Source organism: Thamnophis sirtalis, unplaced genomic scaffold (assembly GCF_051295495.1).
Source record: "Thamnophis sirtalis isolate CommonGarterSnake01/CBP01778 unplaced genomic scaffold, rThaSir2_p1.2 scaffold_11, whole genome shotgun sequence".
Taxonomy (NCBI): domain Eukaryota; kingdom Metazoa; phylum Chordata; class Lepidosauria; order Squamata; family Natricidae; genus Thamnophis; species Thamnophis sirtalis.
In genome coordinates this window covers 68,352,654-68,371,368 of record NW_028261391.1, presented here as the reverse complement: position 1 = coordinate 68,371,368, position 18,715 = coordinate 68,352,654, and the positions used below count along the sequence as shown (strand labels likewise).

General features: G+C 36.2%; 1 protein-coding gene across 1 annotated transcript in view; it reads left to right on the top strand.

Moving 5' to 3' along the window:
• Window positions 1–18,715, top strand: part of EBF3 (EBF transcription factor 3) — a 218,923-nt gene that overhangs the window by 152,904 nt on the left and 47,304 nt on the right. The window contains exons 9-10 of the mRNA XM_087725987.1: window positions 4,052–4,182; window positions 4,699–4,825. Coding sequence (XP_087582113.1) covers window positions 4,052–4,182; window positions 4,699–4,825 — 258 coding nt within the window. The remainder of the gene's footprint in view (window positions 1–4,051; window positions 4,183–4,698; window positions 4,826–18,715) is intronic.

Sequence of the window (18,715 nt, the reverse complement as noted above, 5' to 3'; positions counted from 1 at the left end):
TATCACTATTGTGGTAAAACTGGGGAAAAAAAATAACCTTAAAACTGCCATCAAAGAACTACAATATGCCACCAGATTTTTACATTTCCGAAAACTTGTCATAACTGGAGACCCACCGGCTCCATTCCGAATTAATAATGAATTCTTCAGAATATATTCTGATTAAATCTGAATCCATCCAAATAAGAATATCTTGGAATAAAGTTGCAAGGAATTGTTATAATATTTTCCCAACCTCTACATAGAAAACCCAACGACATACTTTAATCAAAATGTTTTTCCCAATTCTGCTAGAGCCTGAGCGGGGTCCAGAAAAATCACTAATCAATTTGAAATACAACAATACGTCACGAATTATTTTATGTTCCTTCTCTACTCTTTTTTCCTGCAGCATATTTCACTGAATTAGCACCCATGTTCTTGAATGGGGAAAAAAAAATATTGAGCATAAACCACAGATATTTAGCTGTAGTAGCCTCTCCTTGCTAACACCTCATTATCCAATCATCTAATATATACACCCGCAGTATATACACTCGCACACATTTCCAAGCAAACCAATTCCCCCTGCTGCTCCTATGGAAGCTTGCCATTGAATCCTTTGAGCTCACAAAAAGCATGGCAAATTATTTACAGTAGTTGAATTCAATCGAAGGAACGGCAATTGTTATACCTCCAAGCATCACAGAGTAGAACTAATTTTTAATTCCCCCCCATCACTTTTTTTTTTCTCCTTTTCATAAATTACTCCAACAGTGTTTAAACCTTAAGCAAGTCCTATCCCAGCACCAGGCCAGCAGCAGAGAAGTGATTTGCATGCCAAATGCCTGTAATGCTGTTAGGTTTATGCAATAACGACAAGTGAATCCAGGCTGCAGGGTTTTAGCAAGTTAAAGGGAACAGATGGCCCTAGGAGAGGTAAAAAGGTATAATCCTATCAGCTGGAGTATCAGCCAGCCATCTGGACATTCTAAGCACAATTACAAGACATTTTAGCAGGCAGAACAAAGGAGTCTTCATGAGGCAAGATTAGGCCTGTTTGAGTGCCTCAATATTGTGAATCCAGAGATAGGTGACAAATGCTGTGATATTACTCAAGAGAGCTAGCTGATTAATGGAAACCTGTACAGTTATGATATTTACCCCAAAAAAAAGAAGAGAGAGAGAGGCTAGATTACATATTTTTTTAAAAAAATAAATAAATCCAGAAATGCAGGGATTTTTGCTCCGAAATCAGTTTTACTTTTGAAACTTGGCTTAAGAAAAATAATAATTAGGAAACCTCCTGTTCGAAATCCCAAGATCAAAAGGATCGTTCCGCTACTTTTAGACAGAATGTCATGTTTACTCGAACGCAGGTCTGTTGCGGCGCCCCGATATTTAAAACCAGGACCTGTAGAGAAAAGTAATTAGTGCCCATGTGTCATAGATGTGGCACGTTAATTAGTTTAAATACATGACTAATGTTGCAGGGCTTAAATGGCAGTGCAATCTGGCCCACGCATTTTGGAGCCCCGCACCATATTATCACAAAAGTATTTCTGTAATAAATCCAGAAATAAATTATGCATTGTATGCATGACAGTGTATGTTGTTCTTTTTTTGTTTTTTTTTAAGCATTGTTGTGAGAAAAGTAAAAGCACATATTTCCTGCTGTTACACCAACATCATCTGCTTGGCCCCGTGTCTATCATCTGCTAGAGCACATTGCGCATGTATATCATTAGATCTGTAACACTGTCTGTGTAATTCATTTTGCTATGGTTCCCATTGAACACATGTTCCCCCTCTACATGTGCATTGAAATGTATGCAAATATAGGCAGAAGGAAGATGGATATCAGCAGAGACCAGCCCCCCCCCTCCCGTTTTCCACTGAGAAGCACTGCAAATTCCTAGACGATATGTGTTTTCACTGGGCCACATCTGCCAGATAGCAGCCTCTTGTGCATGCAATAGATCCTAGCTTTTTTTCTTCCCCCCTTCCTTTTCTCACCTCCAAAGTAAATTTGTTTACTGTAATTTTTTTTTTTTTTTGGTGAATTATTTGCCATAATTGGCTGTGCTGATGAAGGTCACTCCCTTTGAGGAGACTTGTCAGTCTTTAGAGAGCTGATCCTTTTCAAATGCTCTCCATGCAATTAAGAAAAGCAAATGTCATTCGGAAGCCTCAGAAATGAAAATTTGTATGAACTTATTAGCATGAAGTCAACAGCGCTAGTTAAGGGCAGGTTCCCAGTGTGTGCTCTGCGCCTCTGTTGCGAAGGGAGATGCACGTGGAATGAGCAAATATAACCTCCACTAGTCCAACATTAAGGCAAACAAAGAAAGGTGGCATGTCTGAAGTGTTCTAAACAACAATAGCTAATCATGATCAACTCGACTTCAAAATGCATGTCGCTGCTTCTGACCTAAAGAAAACCACTAAAAAAACTGACTTTCATAAAACAAAGTTTATCGACGTAGAACAAAAAACCACGTAAAGCATTTTTCTTTGTTTAAGGACCCAGGCTAAGCGGCACAGGCGTTAATATTTCAAATAAATAGAAATACAAAATACATTAAAACAAAGTTAAAAGTTTTGTGCTTTGCGCAGCATTTGATAATGCATTTGTGCAAAGAGAAAATAATGGGAAGAAATTTAAAAACATATTAATCCCCGTCATATAAAAGAATCGTTATTTTTATGTATGTGTGTGTATATGTGTGTGTTTGTGTGTTTGTGTGTGTGTGTGTGTGTGTGTGTAGAAAGAGAGAGATATTTTACTTTTTTATCATTAAGAAAATAAAACATTTCGGAATAGTGAGAGTGAATGGTGTCACAAACAATTCCCATGAAATCGACTTGTCAATCAGGTTGATATCTAGCTGGCTATCTTATTAGGCTGATCTTCCAAATCCCTTTACATGATTACATTAAATCAATAACCCAGATTGAATGGGGTGAAGTTCTGTAACCACTTCTATGGGAAATCATTACATCTATCCATGCAGCAACTCTGTTTGTATACATTTAAAAGTTTCTGGGTTTCAACAAAAAAAGGTTGCATCTCGTATTAGCCCTGCCTTGAGGACAATTGATAGCAGGGCCCTACCAAAATGATAAGGCAGCTAACAAACAAGAGGGGTAGAATTCACTTGTAACAGGCAGAGGGCATATCTTAGGATCTTCTCCTCTGCATGAAAGATCAGCATCAAAGCAGGTAAAGAAATTCTGTCAACACCATGTAAAAGAAGAACTGATCAAAGGGAACAAAGTGATTCCCTCCGAGCTTCTGCAGCCCTCAGCCCAAAACTTCCCCCCAGTGCAGTTGTGTAGATGCTGGGAGGCCTGCTGGTAACTCTCGCCCACCTCCCATCCCATAGCTCCATTGTAATAACTCATGCAAATGTGAGGACTCCAGAGACAAAGGAGGGTCAAAGAAATAGCTCAGGGATTCATGTCGACAAACAATATTAGATGTAAAAATGTGTATCTTTGACAAAAGTATTAATATAGCGCTTTTGATTTTTTTTTCTCCCCCGATGAAAAGTGAAAAGTAGTAATTATGCTATCGACGGTGGGAGGGGAATGAAGTTTTGAACCAAAAGGCAAAAGTTCGCAGATGAAAAATAAAAAAAAACACCCTAACCCAATTAGCTGCTTATGAGGAATCGAAATTCAGAGCATTTGCTATCACATCTCTCTCAACAACCTTTTGATTGACTCTGCTTAGATCTGGACAGAAAAGCAGATAAATCAACACGCCACGTGCAAGTGAGGCTTAATCATTTGTAATAGTCATATTTGCCCTGACACATAATTTGCAGAATCAAACCACTTTTCTCTTGCTGTCGAGAATTCTGCTGCCTGCCTTCTCTTTTTAAAACATTTAATAATTTGCTCTAAATACATCAGCCATCCTGATATACGACTGCCCCTTTCTACGCGCTTCCTGTCGGGGATGATGTAACTCTCTTCCTGTGCTTTGCATGGTTTATCATTCACGAAACCTGACGCCAAAAAAAAAAGGAGAGAAACTAAATTCTCAATTCTCTGTTTCCACAAGCAGCTACTCCTTGTATAAAGGCAATTAGCCCCAGTGAAGGTTGGACAACTGGTGGAGCGACAGTCATCATCATCGGCGACAACTTCTTCGACGGCTTGCAAGTTGTTTTCGGAACAATGTTGGTGTGGAGTGAGGTGAGTTATGGATGAAGATTGTTTTGCAAAAGGCTTATGGGGAGGAGGAGCCACCTAGTAAATACCGAGTCCCTTAATATAGTAGTGCTGTGATATCTCATTTCAAAATTCTTTCATCAGAATTTTGAATTCACATGTGGCATTGGTCTAAACATGGGGAAATATCCACAAGACACTTCATGACCCTTTAGGTAGAAGGCCAATTTTGGGAACTTTCTAGATATACTTGGACAATTTTAAAAATTACCCAGAGCTGGTTTAAGGAAACATATGGAGGCAATTTTCATAGGAATGGTGCCCTGTGGCCTTTCCGGGAAATTTAAACCAAGAATCATTAGCTATATTTTCATTTTTTAAACAAAGTCTCTGCTAATATCCTAATCTTGCGGTGTGATAGCCAGATAGGAGTATTTTGATAAGGTGATTCAATTGAGGCTCATTCTGCAAGCTGATAAAATGCAAGTGCTATCAGAATACTTTTGACTAAAATTGTATTTATTACCGTCATTTTTATAGCTGATAACACCCCATGCCATCAGAGTTCAAACTCCACCCCGGCACATTCCTGGAGTTGTTGAAGTGACCCTCTCCTACAAGTCCAAACAGTTCTGTAAAGGTGCCCCTGGACGCTTTGTCTATACCGGTAACTATTTCTCTAATACCTCTAAGTTGAATTTTACATGTTTTTAATGATGCAGGAAAACTGTAAGATTTCTTGTTTGTGGTCAGTAGCTTTAAGATGATGGATCAGTCTCAAAACGCATCCTTAATTCCACAGAAGGGAACTCCTTATTCAACTAACCCTGAATTTATTTATTCAAAGTAAATATTCTTATTTCCACCCCAATTGCATTTTAATTTAAAAGAAAGCTTATTGTTTAATTAATGAAGCTATACAGAAATTTCATATGTATTAATGCAGTATCAACAGTTGTAATTCCATAAGATAGTAAAAAATAAATGTTAAAACTGTACAGAACTGTAATACCGTTAGATAGATAGATAGATAGATAGATAGATAGATAGATAGATAGATGATAGATAGATAGATAGATAGATAGATAGATAGATGATAGATAGATAGATAGATAGATAGATAGAGATAGAGATAGAGATAGAGATAGAGATAGAGATAGAGATAGAGAGATAGAGATAGAGATAGAGATAGAGATAGAGATAGAGATAGAGATAGAGATAGAGATAGATAGATATAGATATAGATATAGATATAGATATAGATATAGATATAGATATAGATATAGATATAGATATAGATATAGATATAGATATATAGATATATAGATACACACACACACACACACACACACACACACACACACACACATGTTATCTGACCCAAATTTAAATGGATTACATGTGTGCGGGATTAAAATTTACAGAATCCTCTAGAAGAGTTAAATTATTTTGAGTCACAGTAGGATAGTCAATTGTGGTTACAGTAATTATTATAAGCAGATACTACTGTGACATGTAATGAAAACAGAAACAAATTCAATTTTTGCAAATACTAACCTCTTTGTATGTAAACCAGTGACGGGCAGTCAAGGGAGGCAGGGGAGGCCCAGCCTCACCACTGTCAATCATGAAAAGGAAAAAAAATGTAAAAGGGGAAAAGACGAGTGCTGAGGTGAGGCTAGCTAGCTGCTGGCACACCGTGAATGACTGCCTGTTTAAAAAAGCCTCTAAAATAGCGCCCTCTACTGTGAGGCAGGAGAACTGCATGCCTCATCTAGTCTGACTTTTTAGGCGCTCGAGCAGAGTTAAGCGAGGGTTAAAAGCCTAAAAAAATCCCGAGGTAGTTGAGGCACGCAGTTCTCCTGCCTCATAGTAGAGGGCGCAATTTTTAGAGGCTTCAACTCTGTTATTCTGTTTAAAGCTGCAGCGTCGCGCTCACTCTTCCTCCTCTCTTTCTCCGTTTCTGATGTCCCCCACCCCTCCACCATGCGCCCTCTTTTCCTTCAAATCTCCTTTTTTATTTTTTCTTTAATAAATGCAATGCTCAGGCATTCTCTCCTCTCCCGCGACACCCCACCGACTAAAGCACTTTCTTCCGCCCGCCTGAGCTCGCGGCATCCCGCCCGAGCACTACCGCGAGCACAGGCGGGCGAAAGAAAGTGCTTTAGTCATTGGGGTGTCGGGGGAGAGGACTGCCTCACCAGCCATAAACCTCACCGCACGTCACTGATGTAAACTATTGTTACCTCTAAAAATAAGTATAAAGAGCATACTAGATTAAAAAGCCAAAAGTAGCAATAAATTGTAATAATTTCTACTGATAATTTTGTCAGGAGGAGCATGTAATCAAGAATGAACACGATGGTTTATAAGTTGTACTGATCCTATGTAAATTGTGTATGTATGTGTGTGGGAGAAATATTTTTTTATTAGTAAGCTTTCTATGGCCATGGGAAATATTAAATTGGGATATGTAAAACTTAAAATTATATTTCCAATAGAGTTGGAAATATGAAAAAAAGTGTCACTTACATATTTTAAATTATCCAGTCACTTGATCCAGATTAATTGGACTGCCTCTGATAGATTTATCCCCGTTTAAGAGGTTTATGAGAAAATGTAAATGTACTATGTGTATGTGCGTGAGAGAGGAGGGAGGGATGGGAATGATAATACTTATACGGTGGAAAAAGAGAAGTATTCCGCATGATGTTAACTAATGTGTATTTAAATTATGTTTAAGTTTTCAAAAAGTAAATCAGAGAGTTGGTCAGAACTTCTGTGAAATGTGTTTTGTCAAGAACCATTTCTAAATATTTCATTAGAATTCTTAAATAAAGAATTGAATAAAAATCTGTAAAAAGAGCATCAGAGACATATGTAATGGACAGATACCCAACATAATCATTGATTATGATGATGCCATGTTGGATATTTTTTAGGGTACCAGATCTGGGGGGAAAAGTCTTTGGCATCAATAGGGGCATGTAGCTAGCCCCATCTTTAAGCCAAATATGTATTTTTGGGATGTATAATCCAGGGGAAAAACTAAGCTGATTTGTTTATCATACGTATGATTCACATAGAGTGTTGGTAGACTTATTAAAAATAGTTTCTGTATGAAGCGTAGGACCAGAATAAGAAGACAAATAAAAATACACAAGATAGATTACAATAAATCATCTTAAACTAATGCTCAGTTTGAATACATATTGAAATGGTACTTTCCCCCACCCGCTAAATGATCCATTTGAAAAGATTTGGAATTAATTATAAAATGGTGGGTGATTGGTGTTTTAACATACATTTAAAATAAATGATGGGTAAAAATATGCATAAGGCTAAATACTAATTGTCTAAGTATTAAGTGCATATCATGGAAATCATGGCTAATGGCTGCTCGATCATACATGTAGGTGTCTACACAAAGGAACAAGAAATGGCTATGGAGGATAACACTTTGATGCAAATTTTGCCTCTTCCATAGTCACATGTGATTTCAGTCTGGAAATACAAAAGGGTGGAGCATTTCTCTATTAGTCTGGTTAGAAACCAATGTCTGCGCATAGCTTTTAGTTAAATCCTACATTTCTGAAAAGATTTCTGAAGTGACTGAAACTTAGACTTCAAAAGCATATGTACTGTATACAAGGTTGGGTTCTGCCCAGCTTTACTGCCAGTTCGCTCGCACACGTGCTTTGCTCGCACACACTGGATGCACTCTGCGTGCACATGCGCAGTTCAATTAAAATTGTTCTGTTCATGTGCAGAACTAAAAAACAAGAAGGTGGCTCTTACATGGGGCATGGCAGACTTGGGTCATTTCTGGTTCCAGCGACCCAGGCCGCCATACCAGTACCGATTTGTCCAAACCAGTACAAACCAGTAGGAATCCACCACTGACTGTATCTAAGGTGCAATAAACTAACCGTAAGTTACCTGAAAGCCTTCTGTGCAACCTCATGAGAAAATAGCAACAGTAGATTATTGAAAATGTTCCGTAGAGAAAAATCATAATACATTTATTTTGATCTTTTTAACCTAATTGTTATGTGTTGGTTAATGACTAAGATAAAGTTAAATAAATAATCTAGCTGTTGTAGTTTTTAAATAGTTACGTTGACAACATGATGAGAGAGAGAGGGAGGGGGGAGAGAGAGAGAGAAATAGAGAAAATTTCACTATAATTTCTGCAGCAGACTTAATATAGATTAGAAGTGTAATATTGCAAGTGTGATACTACAAGTTCTAAACTGTTACGCAATAATTTTGATCCCCCCCCCCAGTTTACTATTTAAGTAGCAATGTTTGTGTATGTGTTTGTATATGTAGTGTGTACGTATGTTTGTGTAGGACTGTTTTGTTTTTAAAATCAGCAATTAATACGTTCCAAACTAAATGAGTAAGTTCCAATGACGTTATTGCGTGTACTAATGAGAACCCAGTCTTAGCAGATGAAATTAATTTATTTAGTAACTTTTTAATGGCAATTTTTCACAATTTGCCACTGTTTTAAAATCCACACTCTTATATTGGTCAATGTATTCTTTGTGCCAAGAAGTCATAGGACATGTGAACGAATGACATTTCAGAGAATCAAGGTTACTAAAACCGTTCTGGCTGCAATTAATTTTCTGGAGGCCTACAAATAAATAAAAAAAGCTACAAGTTACTACACGTCTCAGGTACTACATGGCTAAGAGAAAGTAAGAGGAAGGCTAAGGTCACAGCTTGTCTGACCTGGAAGCTTCAGTCTGATTTGTATTGCCCCGAAATTGATGGGGACAATGAGATAATCATTGGAAATTACACTCACCACTGAAAACTGAGCCAAACTTCACTGTATTTCACAATATGAAAATTATGTCGTCCCATAAGAGGGAGGGCTAGAATCTCCAGGGCATCTGGTTCTCATCAGTATCCCACCATGCTTGCAGTCTGGCTTGGCATTCTAACATTTAACCTTCTCAGCATGAGGTGGAACAAAGGGTAATAAAGCTGCAGAAGAACGAAACAAGGGTGTAGTGTGCGAAAGCAGCTTCCAAAGTACAGAAGTGGAGGCATTTAAATGATGCATGTACCTTGATATAAAACAAGGCAATTTAAAACACGCCACAATCCCAGACTCCACGAGCCATGTGTAGAGAACGGTGGCTGCGCGGATTCTCAGAAGGATGGGAAGGTCCCTTACACCATCTATCTATGCCTTTTAGCCTGCTGCTTTCAACTATTGTAAAGATACAATTACCTTGGGAGATTGTGGCAGTTCAGTTGATTAGCACGGTGAATTAAAAGAATGAGTCACAAATGACATGTCCGGCTCTTCTCTGCTAGGCCTTGCTATTCCCAATGTACCTCACCCTTGTTGTAAGAAGGTCAGAAATTAGAGAGAGATGTAACAGTTTTCAAGCAGCTAGCACTTAGGAGCAGAATTAACAATCATTCTGTATGTAATTGCCAGTTAGTAAATTGCCTTCCAGACTGTAAAATATAAACTGGTGGGCACCTAAAATTAAATTAATGAGATATTTGCTGCATTTAAAAGAGAACAGCGCAAATTAATAATTGAGTGTAGTACTTGTTTTAATATTTGTCAAGTCATGTATCACTTGCTTGTTTAATGACAATTAAAATCGTTCTTACCTGAAAGAATAAAATCCTGGTGTATTCAAATTAAGTAGTTTTCTGAAGGTTGATTCATCATTTTATTTGCTAGTAGTCTTCGGCGGTTCTTACATGAAATATATCAGGTTACTTTTTAATGACATTACAAGCCATGCAATGTTATTTGATTAGACCAAAATTGTGATTTGTATGCTCCTAAATGAAATTACGTTACAGTTAGTATTTTTAAGCACGCCGCTGAAAGTGTGGGAAATAATTATGCAGGTAGCTTTATGAAACTGAATTACTTGGATGAATACATGTTACTATTTTCTTGGTAAAGTGAATTACCGTTTTCAAATTCAGTGAATTTTGCATAACTTACAGACAAAAGAAAAACTTAACAACATATTGACTTCGGTTACAACTACAGGTCAATGTTAACGGATATTACTTTTTAAGTTTGGCTTGGTTTCATCTTGGCTACTTCCTCTCCTTCGTTTGGCTAAGTTTTGCTCAAATAAAGAAGCTAATAGTAATGCAGGATGTAATTTTTAGCGGACATATTCTAAAGGGAGGTTAGAGACCAAATGTTGAGTCTGAACTATTTGAAAGACAAGTCGTGCTACGGGTTCCATTTGCTAGGGAATTACATTTGGCGAGTCCCAATAGGTAGATGCCTTCTTGTTGTGACACCTACTTTAGGGAATCTTCTCATCTTGGAAGTGAGTTTAGCTACAACCCATCTCACATTCCTCAAGTCCCTCAAGATCTGATTATGAGAGTCCCAGGACACCAAGGAGATTTTGTGATGGTTACCTTAATGTGACTAATGTATTGTTTTTAATAGTTATTTTTAAATTGAGTTTTTATGTATTGTTTTATTTTAATTAAGTGTTGATTGCTGTCCAGAGTCACCTTCATGTGAGATGGGAAGCTATACCATACGATAAACGAATACATTGTTTAAAAAAAATAGTTATTTTTCTAGGTCTGTAATACTTTTCACGTAAGAAAACAACAATTATTTCTGGACACGCTCTTATTTTTTTTCTTGTGGAATCTTAGAAAAAAAAAACACTTAACCAACAGAATATTTATAGGCTGAAAATTACTCTTCCCCCCAAATAATATGGAAAACAATTTATTTTTATAGCTAGGCGATTGCTGCTTCTTTGAAAGTTCCACATTTTGCCTCTCTGTATCTGATTCTACTTTGGCTAGTTTATATCATTTTAACCCACTTCACCTTATGAAAAGATCTCAAGCTTTAAGTGTTTTAAGGACCTTTTGTGTAAATTCCAGTGTGCCTTCTTTTTTTCCTCCAGTGGGGCTGTTCCACTGTGTTCAGAGTCAATAGCTCCCTTCCATCACAGCCAATACAAACTAGCTGTCTCATAGGTCAGTGCTCTTTAAACAAATTACTTGTATCCACAGCGCAAATGATTGTTAATTGCCTCCCACAAATCATACTATTTTTACTATGCTAAACTAAATGCTAATGCCTTAGTTAAATTCAAACCATCTGATCATTTCATGTACATATTCAATTATGGTTCGTTACCAGAGAAGAGTGTGCTGCTATTGTGAAAAATAATTAATAAAACACAAATAGTGATTTCCTCATATTTGTGAGCCAGTCTTTTAAAAGAACAATTGCTGCCATATTTTCACACTCTTAAAGATTATATATATATATATATATATATATATATATATATATATATATATATATATATATATATATATATATATATATATATATATATATATATATATATATATATATATATATATATATATATATATATATATATATATATATATATATATATATATATATATATATATATTTATATTTCACTTTTTCATTATCCCTAAGAAAGCATTCTCTTTTTACAGGATTAGGCATTTCTTTATCAGATGTTAGACTAATACCAATTGTCAGGAAGAAAGTAGGACAGATAATATTGTCTTCCTATAGGATTATATCTATGTTCTAATTTGATTTTTTAAATGATTTCAACCGATGGTTTACCATTTTATAATTTAAAAGACATGTATAACCTGAAACATTTTTTGGAAGCAGAGAGAGAGAAAAAAAACATTTTCTTTAGCGATGTCTTTTTTGTGGCTTTAGATTCTTAGCATTTAATTAGACCAATAACAGACATTAATAAGAAGTGATTTTAGCAACCTGTCATAGTGATTAGATGTTTGGATCGCCTAAAATTGTTCAGTTTAAACAGCCATGGTTCCAATAAGTATTACATGGTCATTGTTGTCCCTGTTCTTTTCCGTCTCAGAGGAGACCAGAGGAATGAGACGTACCATTTGTGCTATTTGCACAAGTAGACTATTTGTTCTAATCAGTGACACCCATTTACTCGAAGTGCTTAAAATGAACTATACCTCATACAGAAATCGCACATTTAGAGTGTTCCATTCATCATCTGAAAATTGAGGGCCAGTAAACTTTTCTGTTCCTCCGGCGGGATCATAGACATGCATCAAAATGTTAAAAAATGATTGGTGAGAGAGAACTGTCATCCATTTATCAAAGAAAAGGAACATTATTTGCTAATTTCCCAACCAAGGAAGTGACAGGGTGCTTCGTCTTTAGACCCATGGTGACCAGCATGGCCTTTTTGTTATTAGTACAAGTCAAGCGCTTTTTGGCTGTTGCTAACAAGACACATTTGTCTATCATCAGAAAGTGCTTTATTTTATTTTTATTTTTTTTCAAGTAGCTATGACCAAAGTCTGGATCACAACTGGCTCAACTTCTCCAGCAGCATCAGTTAAAGGGGAAGCTGATAAATTTTCTGAACCGTGGCATAATTATTGTTTCTCTGGCCCCATAAGCGAGGAAATCAACACTAACAAAGCCTTCACTTCTGCCCCTTCCTCCTAAAGAAAAGTCGTTTCTATTTAATAATCTACTAAAATTTAGTTGCATGCAAAGTAACTTTTTTTGCTTATACATTTATTCTTAGATTACAGCTTTATGTTTCGTTTATATGACATAGGAAAGAAAATTTCTTTTCAATAAAGGTTCCCCTCACACATATGTGCTAGTCGTTCCCGACTCTAGGGGGCAGTGCTCAATTCCATTTCAAAGCCGAAGGGCCAGCGTTGTCCGAAGATGTCTCTGTGGTCATTTGGCCAGCATGACTAAACACCGAAGACGCACGGAACGCTGTTCCCTTCCCACCAAAGGTGGTTCCTATTTTTCTACTTGCATTTTTTACATGCTTTCAAACTGCTAGATTGGCAGAAGCTGGGACCAGTAATGGGAGCTCACTCCGTTACGCGGCGCTAGGGATTCGAACCGCCAAACTGCTGACCTTTCTGATCGACAAGCCACTGAGCCACTGCGTCTTTTCAATATGTATACCTACATGTATACACACAAACACACACACATATTTATATTTATGTATGTGTGTGTGTGTGTGTCATTGAATGTATATATACTGAAAAGGGACACAGTGGCTAAGAGATTGAGCTTGTCGATCAGAAAGGTCGGCAGTTCATCAGTTCAAATCCTTAGTGCCACGTGTAAGTAGAAAAATAGGAACCATCTTTGGTGGAAAGGTAACAGTGTTCTGTGCATCTTCAGCTTTTAGTCATGCTGGCCACATGACAACAGAGATGTCTTTGGACAGCGCTGGCTCTTCACCGCCCCCTAAAGTTAGGAACGACTCGCACATATGTGTGAGGGGAACCTTTATCTATACTGAAAATGTATTTTTGGAGTCAGCATTTTTACTTCTTTGGAGTGGACAGTGGTGATGTAATAATCCTTTCAATGGTGCTACTGAATCCTTCCAATGCTCTAAGATAACATTATTCCACAAAGATATTGTTTAGCATCATTATGAAAGAATTTCAGTGGCAATAACTGTGTTCTAAATTGGACCAGTCCAAATCTCATCTCAGATCTCAAAGTAGAAAAAAAAATGATTTGTGGATCTACCCATATGTTATTTAAGGAATGTTTCTTTCCATATTAGGTTGACCATATATAGAACTACATATTCATAAAGTTGCCTTATACCTAGAGTACAGAATTTTTGATTTTCACTGCAAATCATATAAGGAAGAGGAAGTGTAGTGAATGATGGGGATCAGGGAATAAAAAGAGAATGTAATCCTAAAGCTACGATTTGTTAATGGTAAGGAACAATCCACACGAACCATCAAATAGACCCAGTTTGGTCTACTGGTGAAGACCTCAGGCTAAAAAACAGGAGATTGTGAGTTCTAGTCCCACTTTAGGCATGAAAGTCACCTGGGTGATTTTGGGCCAGTCACACTCTTTCAGCCCAACCCACCTCACAAGATTGTTGTGAAGGATAAAATGGGAAGAGGAAGGAATATTAGGTCTGATTGCCACCTAGAGTTATTTATAAAAATAATAATGGTGGCAGTTCCAAAAAAATATGTGAAATATGTATTTCATTTCAATATAATATTTTTATCAAGAGACCATTCATCCTGCCGTTAAAAACATCTATAATAAGATGCACAATGTGTATGAATTCAACCCGGTTTAAGAACAGTGTGTAAACTCTTTTACACTTTGCAACTCACATGTAATCCAGAAGGGATCAGGAATTGCATGTAAACAAAGAGTGGACTGATAGAAAAGAAAGAGTTTTCTGACAGCTGCTTGATTTTTGAAGTCCATCCTTCAAGCCCATCTACGTCTCCCTAACAGCCTGAAGATAGATAACTCTTTTCTTAATTTGATAGGAGTTTATTGCATTTCTGGGCTGCTGTGAAAAACAGACTTTCCCTTCTGGAGAAACCAATGACAGAACATTGTTGGCTAAAAACCTCTGTGGGCTGTTTTTAGAAGGCTCATGTAAAGAACAATGGAACATCTAAATGTAATGTTTCTCATCCTTGGCAACTTTTAAGATGTGTGGATTTCAGCTCTAGAACATACTAGTTACAAAATTGCTGGTAGAAACACAGTTATGTAAAAACTATATGTTACTATGGCAGTTCTAAACATTTAGTTATAGGTGTCCCAAGGTTTTTTTTCCAGAAGTCAACTGGATTTTCTTTGTTTTTTCCTTTGAGAACACGTTTCTCTTCTCATTCAAGAAGTTTCTTCAGTTCTGACTGAACAGTGAGAATGGAAGGGTTCATATTCCTTGCAGTCATCTGGTTATTAGCATTCTGAAATGAGTGGATGACTGTGAGGAATATAAATCCTTGAATTCACCACAATTCAGTCAGAATTGAAGAAGCTTCTTGGATGAGAAACGTCTTCAAGGAAAAAAAAAACAAAGTTCAGTTAGTTTTTGAAAAAAGCACTTTTGGAACAACCAGGACTCAGATGACTGAGAATCTCCATAGATATTTAGTTATAGGATCATATTCAGTCAAAGAGTTTAATAACACATATATTTTAAAAAGGCATGAGGATGAATTACCAATTCCGCGTGATAGATCATATACTAGAATGTGGATAATAATTTTGTAAAAGAAAAAAAAAAGCATTTCAGTTGTATTTATTCAACATGTATCACCCTGGGCCATTATATTCATTGACATTTTAAAAAATATAACTAAAGAAGAAAAGTTTTAAAAACATTTCAAATAGCAATGAACAGATTTATTTTTAGAATGAGTTCCAGAAACATTTTACTCCATTTCAAGATCTCTATCTTTATTCTTTATTTTATGTCATACAGTTGATGGCATAAATCGATATATAAAAGAAAAGAAAATTGGGAGGCAGAAGTGTTTTACAGCAGGGGTCCCCAACCCCACTCTGTGGACCAGTAGTGGTCCACAGCATGCTAGCAACTGGGCCCCGCAAACAAGCGGAGCATCATCTGTGGGATGCAGGCAGCATATGAAGCCACGTCCATTCTGGTCCACGGAAAAAGCTCTCTCCATGGAACCGGTCCCTGGTGCCCAAAAGATTGGGGGCCACTGTTTTACATTAGCAATAGCAATAGCACTTAGACTTATATACCGCTTCATAGGGCTTTCAGCCCTCTCTAAGCGGTTTACAGAGTCAGCATATCGCCCCCAACAATCCGGGTCCTCATTTCACCCACCCCGGAAGGATGGAAGACTGAGTCAACCTTGAGCCAGTGAGATTTGAACCGCTGAACTGCAGATTGCAGTCAGCTGAAGCAGCCTGCAGTACTGCACCCTAACAACTGCACCACCTCGGCTCCTTCACTATACATATACACATACACACTTGCACACATATATTTATATATCCAGCACATACATATTCCATATAATAGATTTTATTCCATATAATTTTGTGGGAGTCAATAAAAACTTAAACTGATAGTATATAAATAAAACTTTTCCAATGCATAATTTCTATAGCTATTAAATTCAGGTCGTTCTTACATGACACTCCAAATAAAAGAAAATGGAAAAGAAAGCAATGTATTCCAGATATATTTAATTCCAAAGGCAATCTCAGTGCATTAAAAAAAATAGTTTATTGAAAGACACAAACCAGTGTAAAATGATGTAAATTGTACATAAATGAATTAAATATCAAAATAATGCAAAAGGAATGTACGGTAAAAAATTTTAATGGGAACAAAAACATAAAAAGTATCTATAAATAGGTATCCCAATATATACCCCAAATATTCCCAAAAGTATCTATAAATATATTAAACACAATATGAGAAAATAAAAAGTAATAGTGATATTACATACAAAGCTATGGCAATAATACAAACAAGGCTTCTAATTCTAAAAAAAAAAAGTAAAATCATTGTTGTGTAACTTTGATAAACGCAGAACGTTTGCCAGAATATAACGACGACAACAAGAGCACATCTAACTTACATTATTGTGAGTGTACTTGTATAGTTTACACTTGAGGTAGAATATATTTTTAGTTACATTCAAACTATTAGTAATAGTATACAGTCTTTTAGATGTACAGTGGAGAAAAATAAGATACAGCATGCATACAGTTATTCTCAATTATTTAAGTTAGTAGCAAGTACCTTAATTTTGTAGATAATAAAATGCTTAAAAACTTAAAGTCCAATGGAGATTGCTTCTCATGTCTGAGATTGCAGTACTTTGTTTTAAAGATCATCTGTACAAAAGGCAAAACCTTTGAGTATCTCACAAAACCTTGTACTCAAAACCTTGTACTCAAAACCTTGAGTACAAGGTTTTTTTTGAAGTTTTGGACTCAGGGCCAACTATTTTCAAAAGTTACTACCAAATTATACTTTTTAATGAGACTTAAAGCAAAAAAATATTCAATGTAAGACTGAAGGGTAATAATGTAAAATGTATCTGTCTGAATTAAAATTAAACTTTTATCTTGATCTTATCCTCTGTTTTTGAGAGAGCGGTCACTTACATGCTGGTTAAAGACCAAACACAGCCTCTGGCCCAGTTAAAGTTGCACATCTTTGATCTCTATTAAATCAATGAGAAATAAAGATTTAAAAATCTAGGAAAGAGAAGTAACATGGCATCTGAATCATTTCTCTAGTCTGTATCATCTGAGGCCACGGAGGCATGTGTAAAGTAGATGGTAATGACGAATTGAACTGATCTGAATCTATAGCAATAGCAGTTAGACTTATATACCGCTTCATAGGGCTTTCAGCCCTCTCTAAGCGGTTTACAGAGTCAGCATATCGCCCCCAACAACAATCCGGGTCCTCATTTTACCCACCTCGGAAGGATGGAAGGCTGAGTCAACCCTGAGCCGGTGAGATTTGAACAGCCCAACTGCAGCTAACAGTCAGCTGAAGTAGCCTGCAGTGCTGGCTCGACATCTAGAAAAGATGATGGGTCAGATCTGAGATAAATAAAAATAGCATCTTCTGGAAATGAGTAAATCTAGAAGAAGAAGTGTACTTCTTTAATCCAATAAAGCTACTCTGAATATGAGTATTTTTTTTTTCATACTCCAATAATATTGCTAGAAATTTTATGATAAGGTCTAAGTTAGCTTTGGCTTTGGGAAAGATTTCTGGAAATTTAACTTTAAGAATTCTAACAGGTATAAGTAATAGAGATTAACATTGTTTCAAGTTTCATTCATTCATTCATTCATTCATTTCCGGGTTGACACAACATTATTAATGATTTACGATGTACTGAATGACTTGGGTCCAGTTATCCAAAGAAACCACTCAATAGGAGACCTATTTTATACTATCAATACTGAAATGTATTGAATAATGATATGAAACCTTCTCTGTGGTTGCCTCCTGATCTTGGGTTATTCTTCCCCAAAAATGTTTGAGTCATCAGCTTTATTTGCAATTATTGCCTGATTGATTCATTTATGTATCTGGGAATTTATGAGCAATAGCAATATCACTTACTTATATACCACAATAATTTAGTTGGGCTTTTTATTAATAGTTCATTTTCTCTTTTAACTTTCTACTTGTTTTATTGATGTTTGTTATATTTTATTGAAGATATGATACAGTTAGCAGGATACATTATTATTGTTCACTCTGGTTTGTATGATTTTTTTTCCCCAAAAGGAAAATATTTGATATTGGAAACCTGGTTTAAAGCATTGGAATAGTAGTGTGCTCGTAGGTATCCATAAACATTATTTTTTATTTACATTCTATATTTCACTTTGTATAAAGACAATCTGGATTAAATTTCCTCATATAATGCTAATTGGAGAGGCACATACAACTGCAGGATGTAATTAAAAAGTAATTCTCCAGCTTCTGAATATTGTAGTAAAAATTGAGAACAGTTCCAACTCATCACATATTGAGTCTCCTGATCTTTGCTTCGATACATGAATCACCTTTGGTAGGCATTTGATTATTGAAATCTGTGGCATTTCCAAGATCACCGTTCTTCTCTATTCAAAATAATTTAAAGGAACGCTATTGGAGGAACTACAAATTAAGATGAATCAAAGGGGGAAATCCTGTTTTTCAGAATATAACTATAA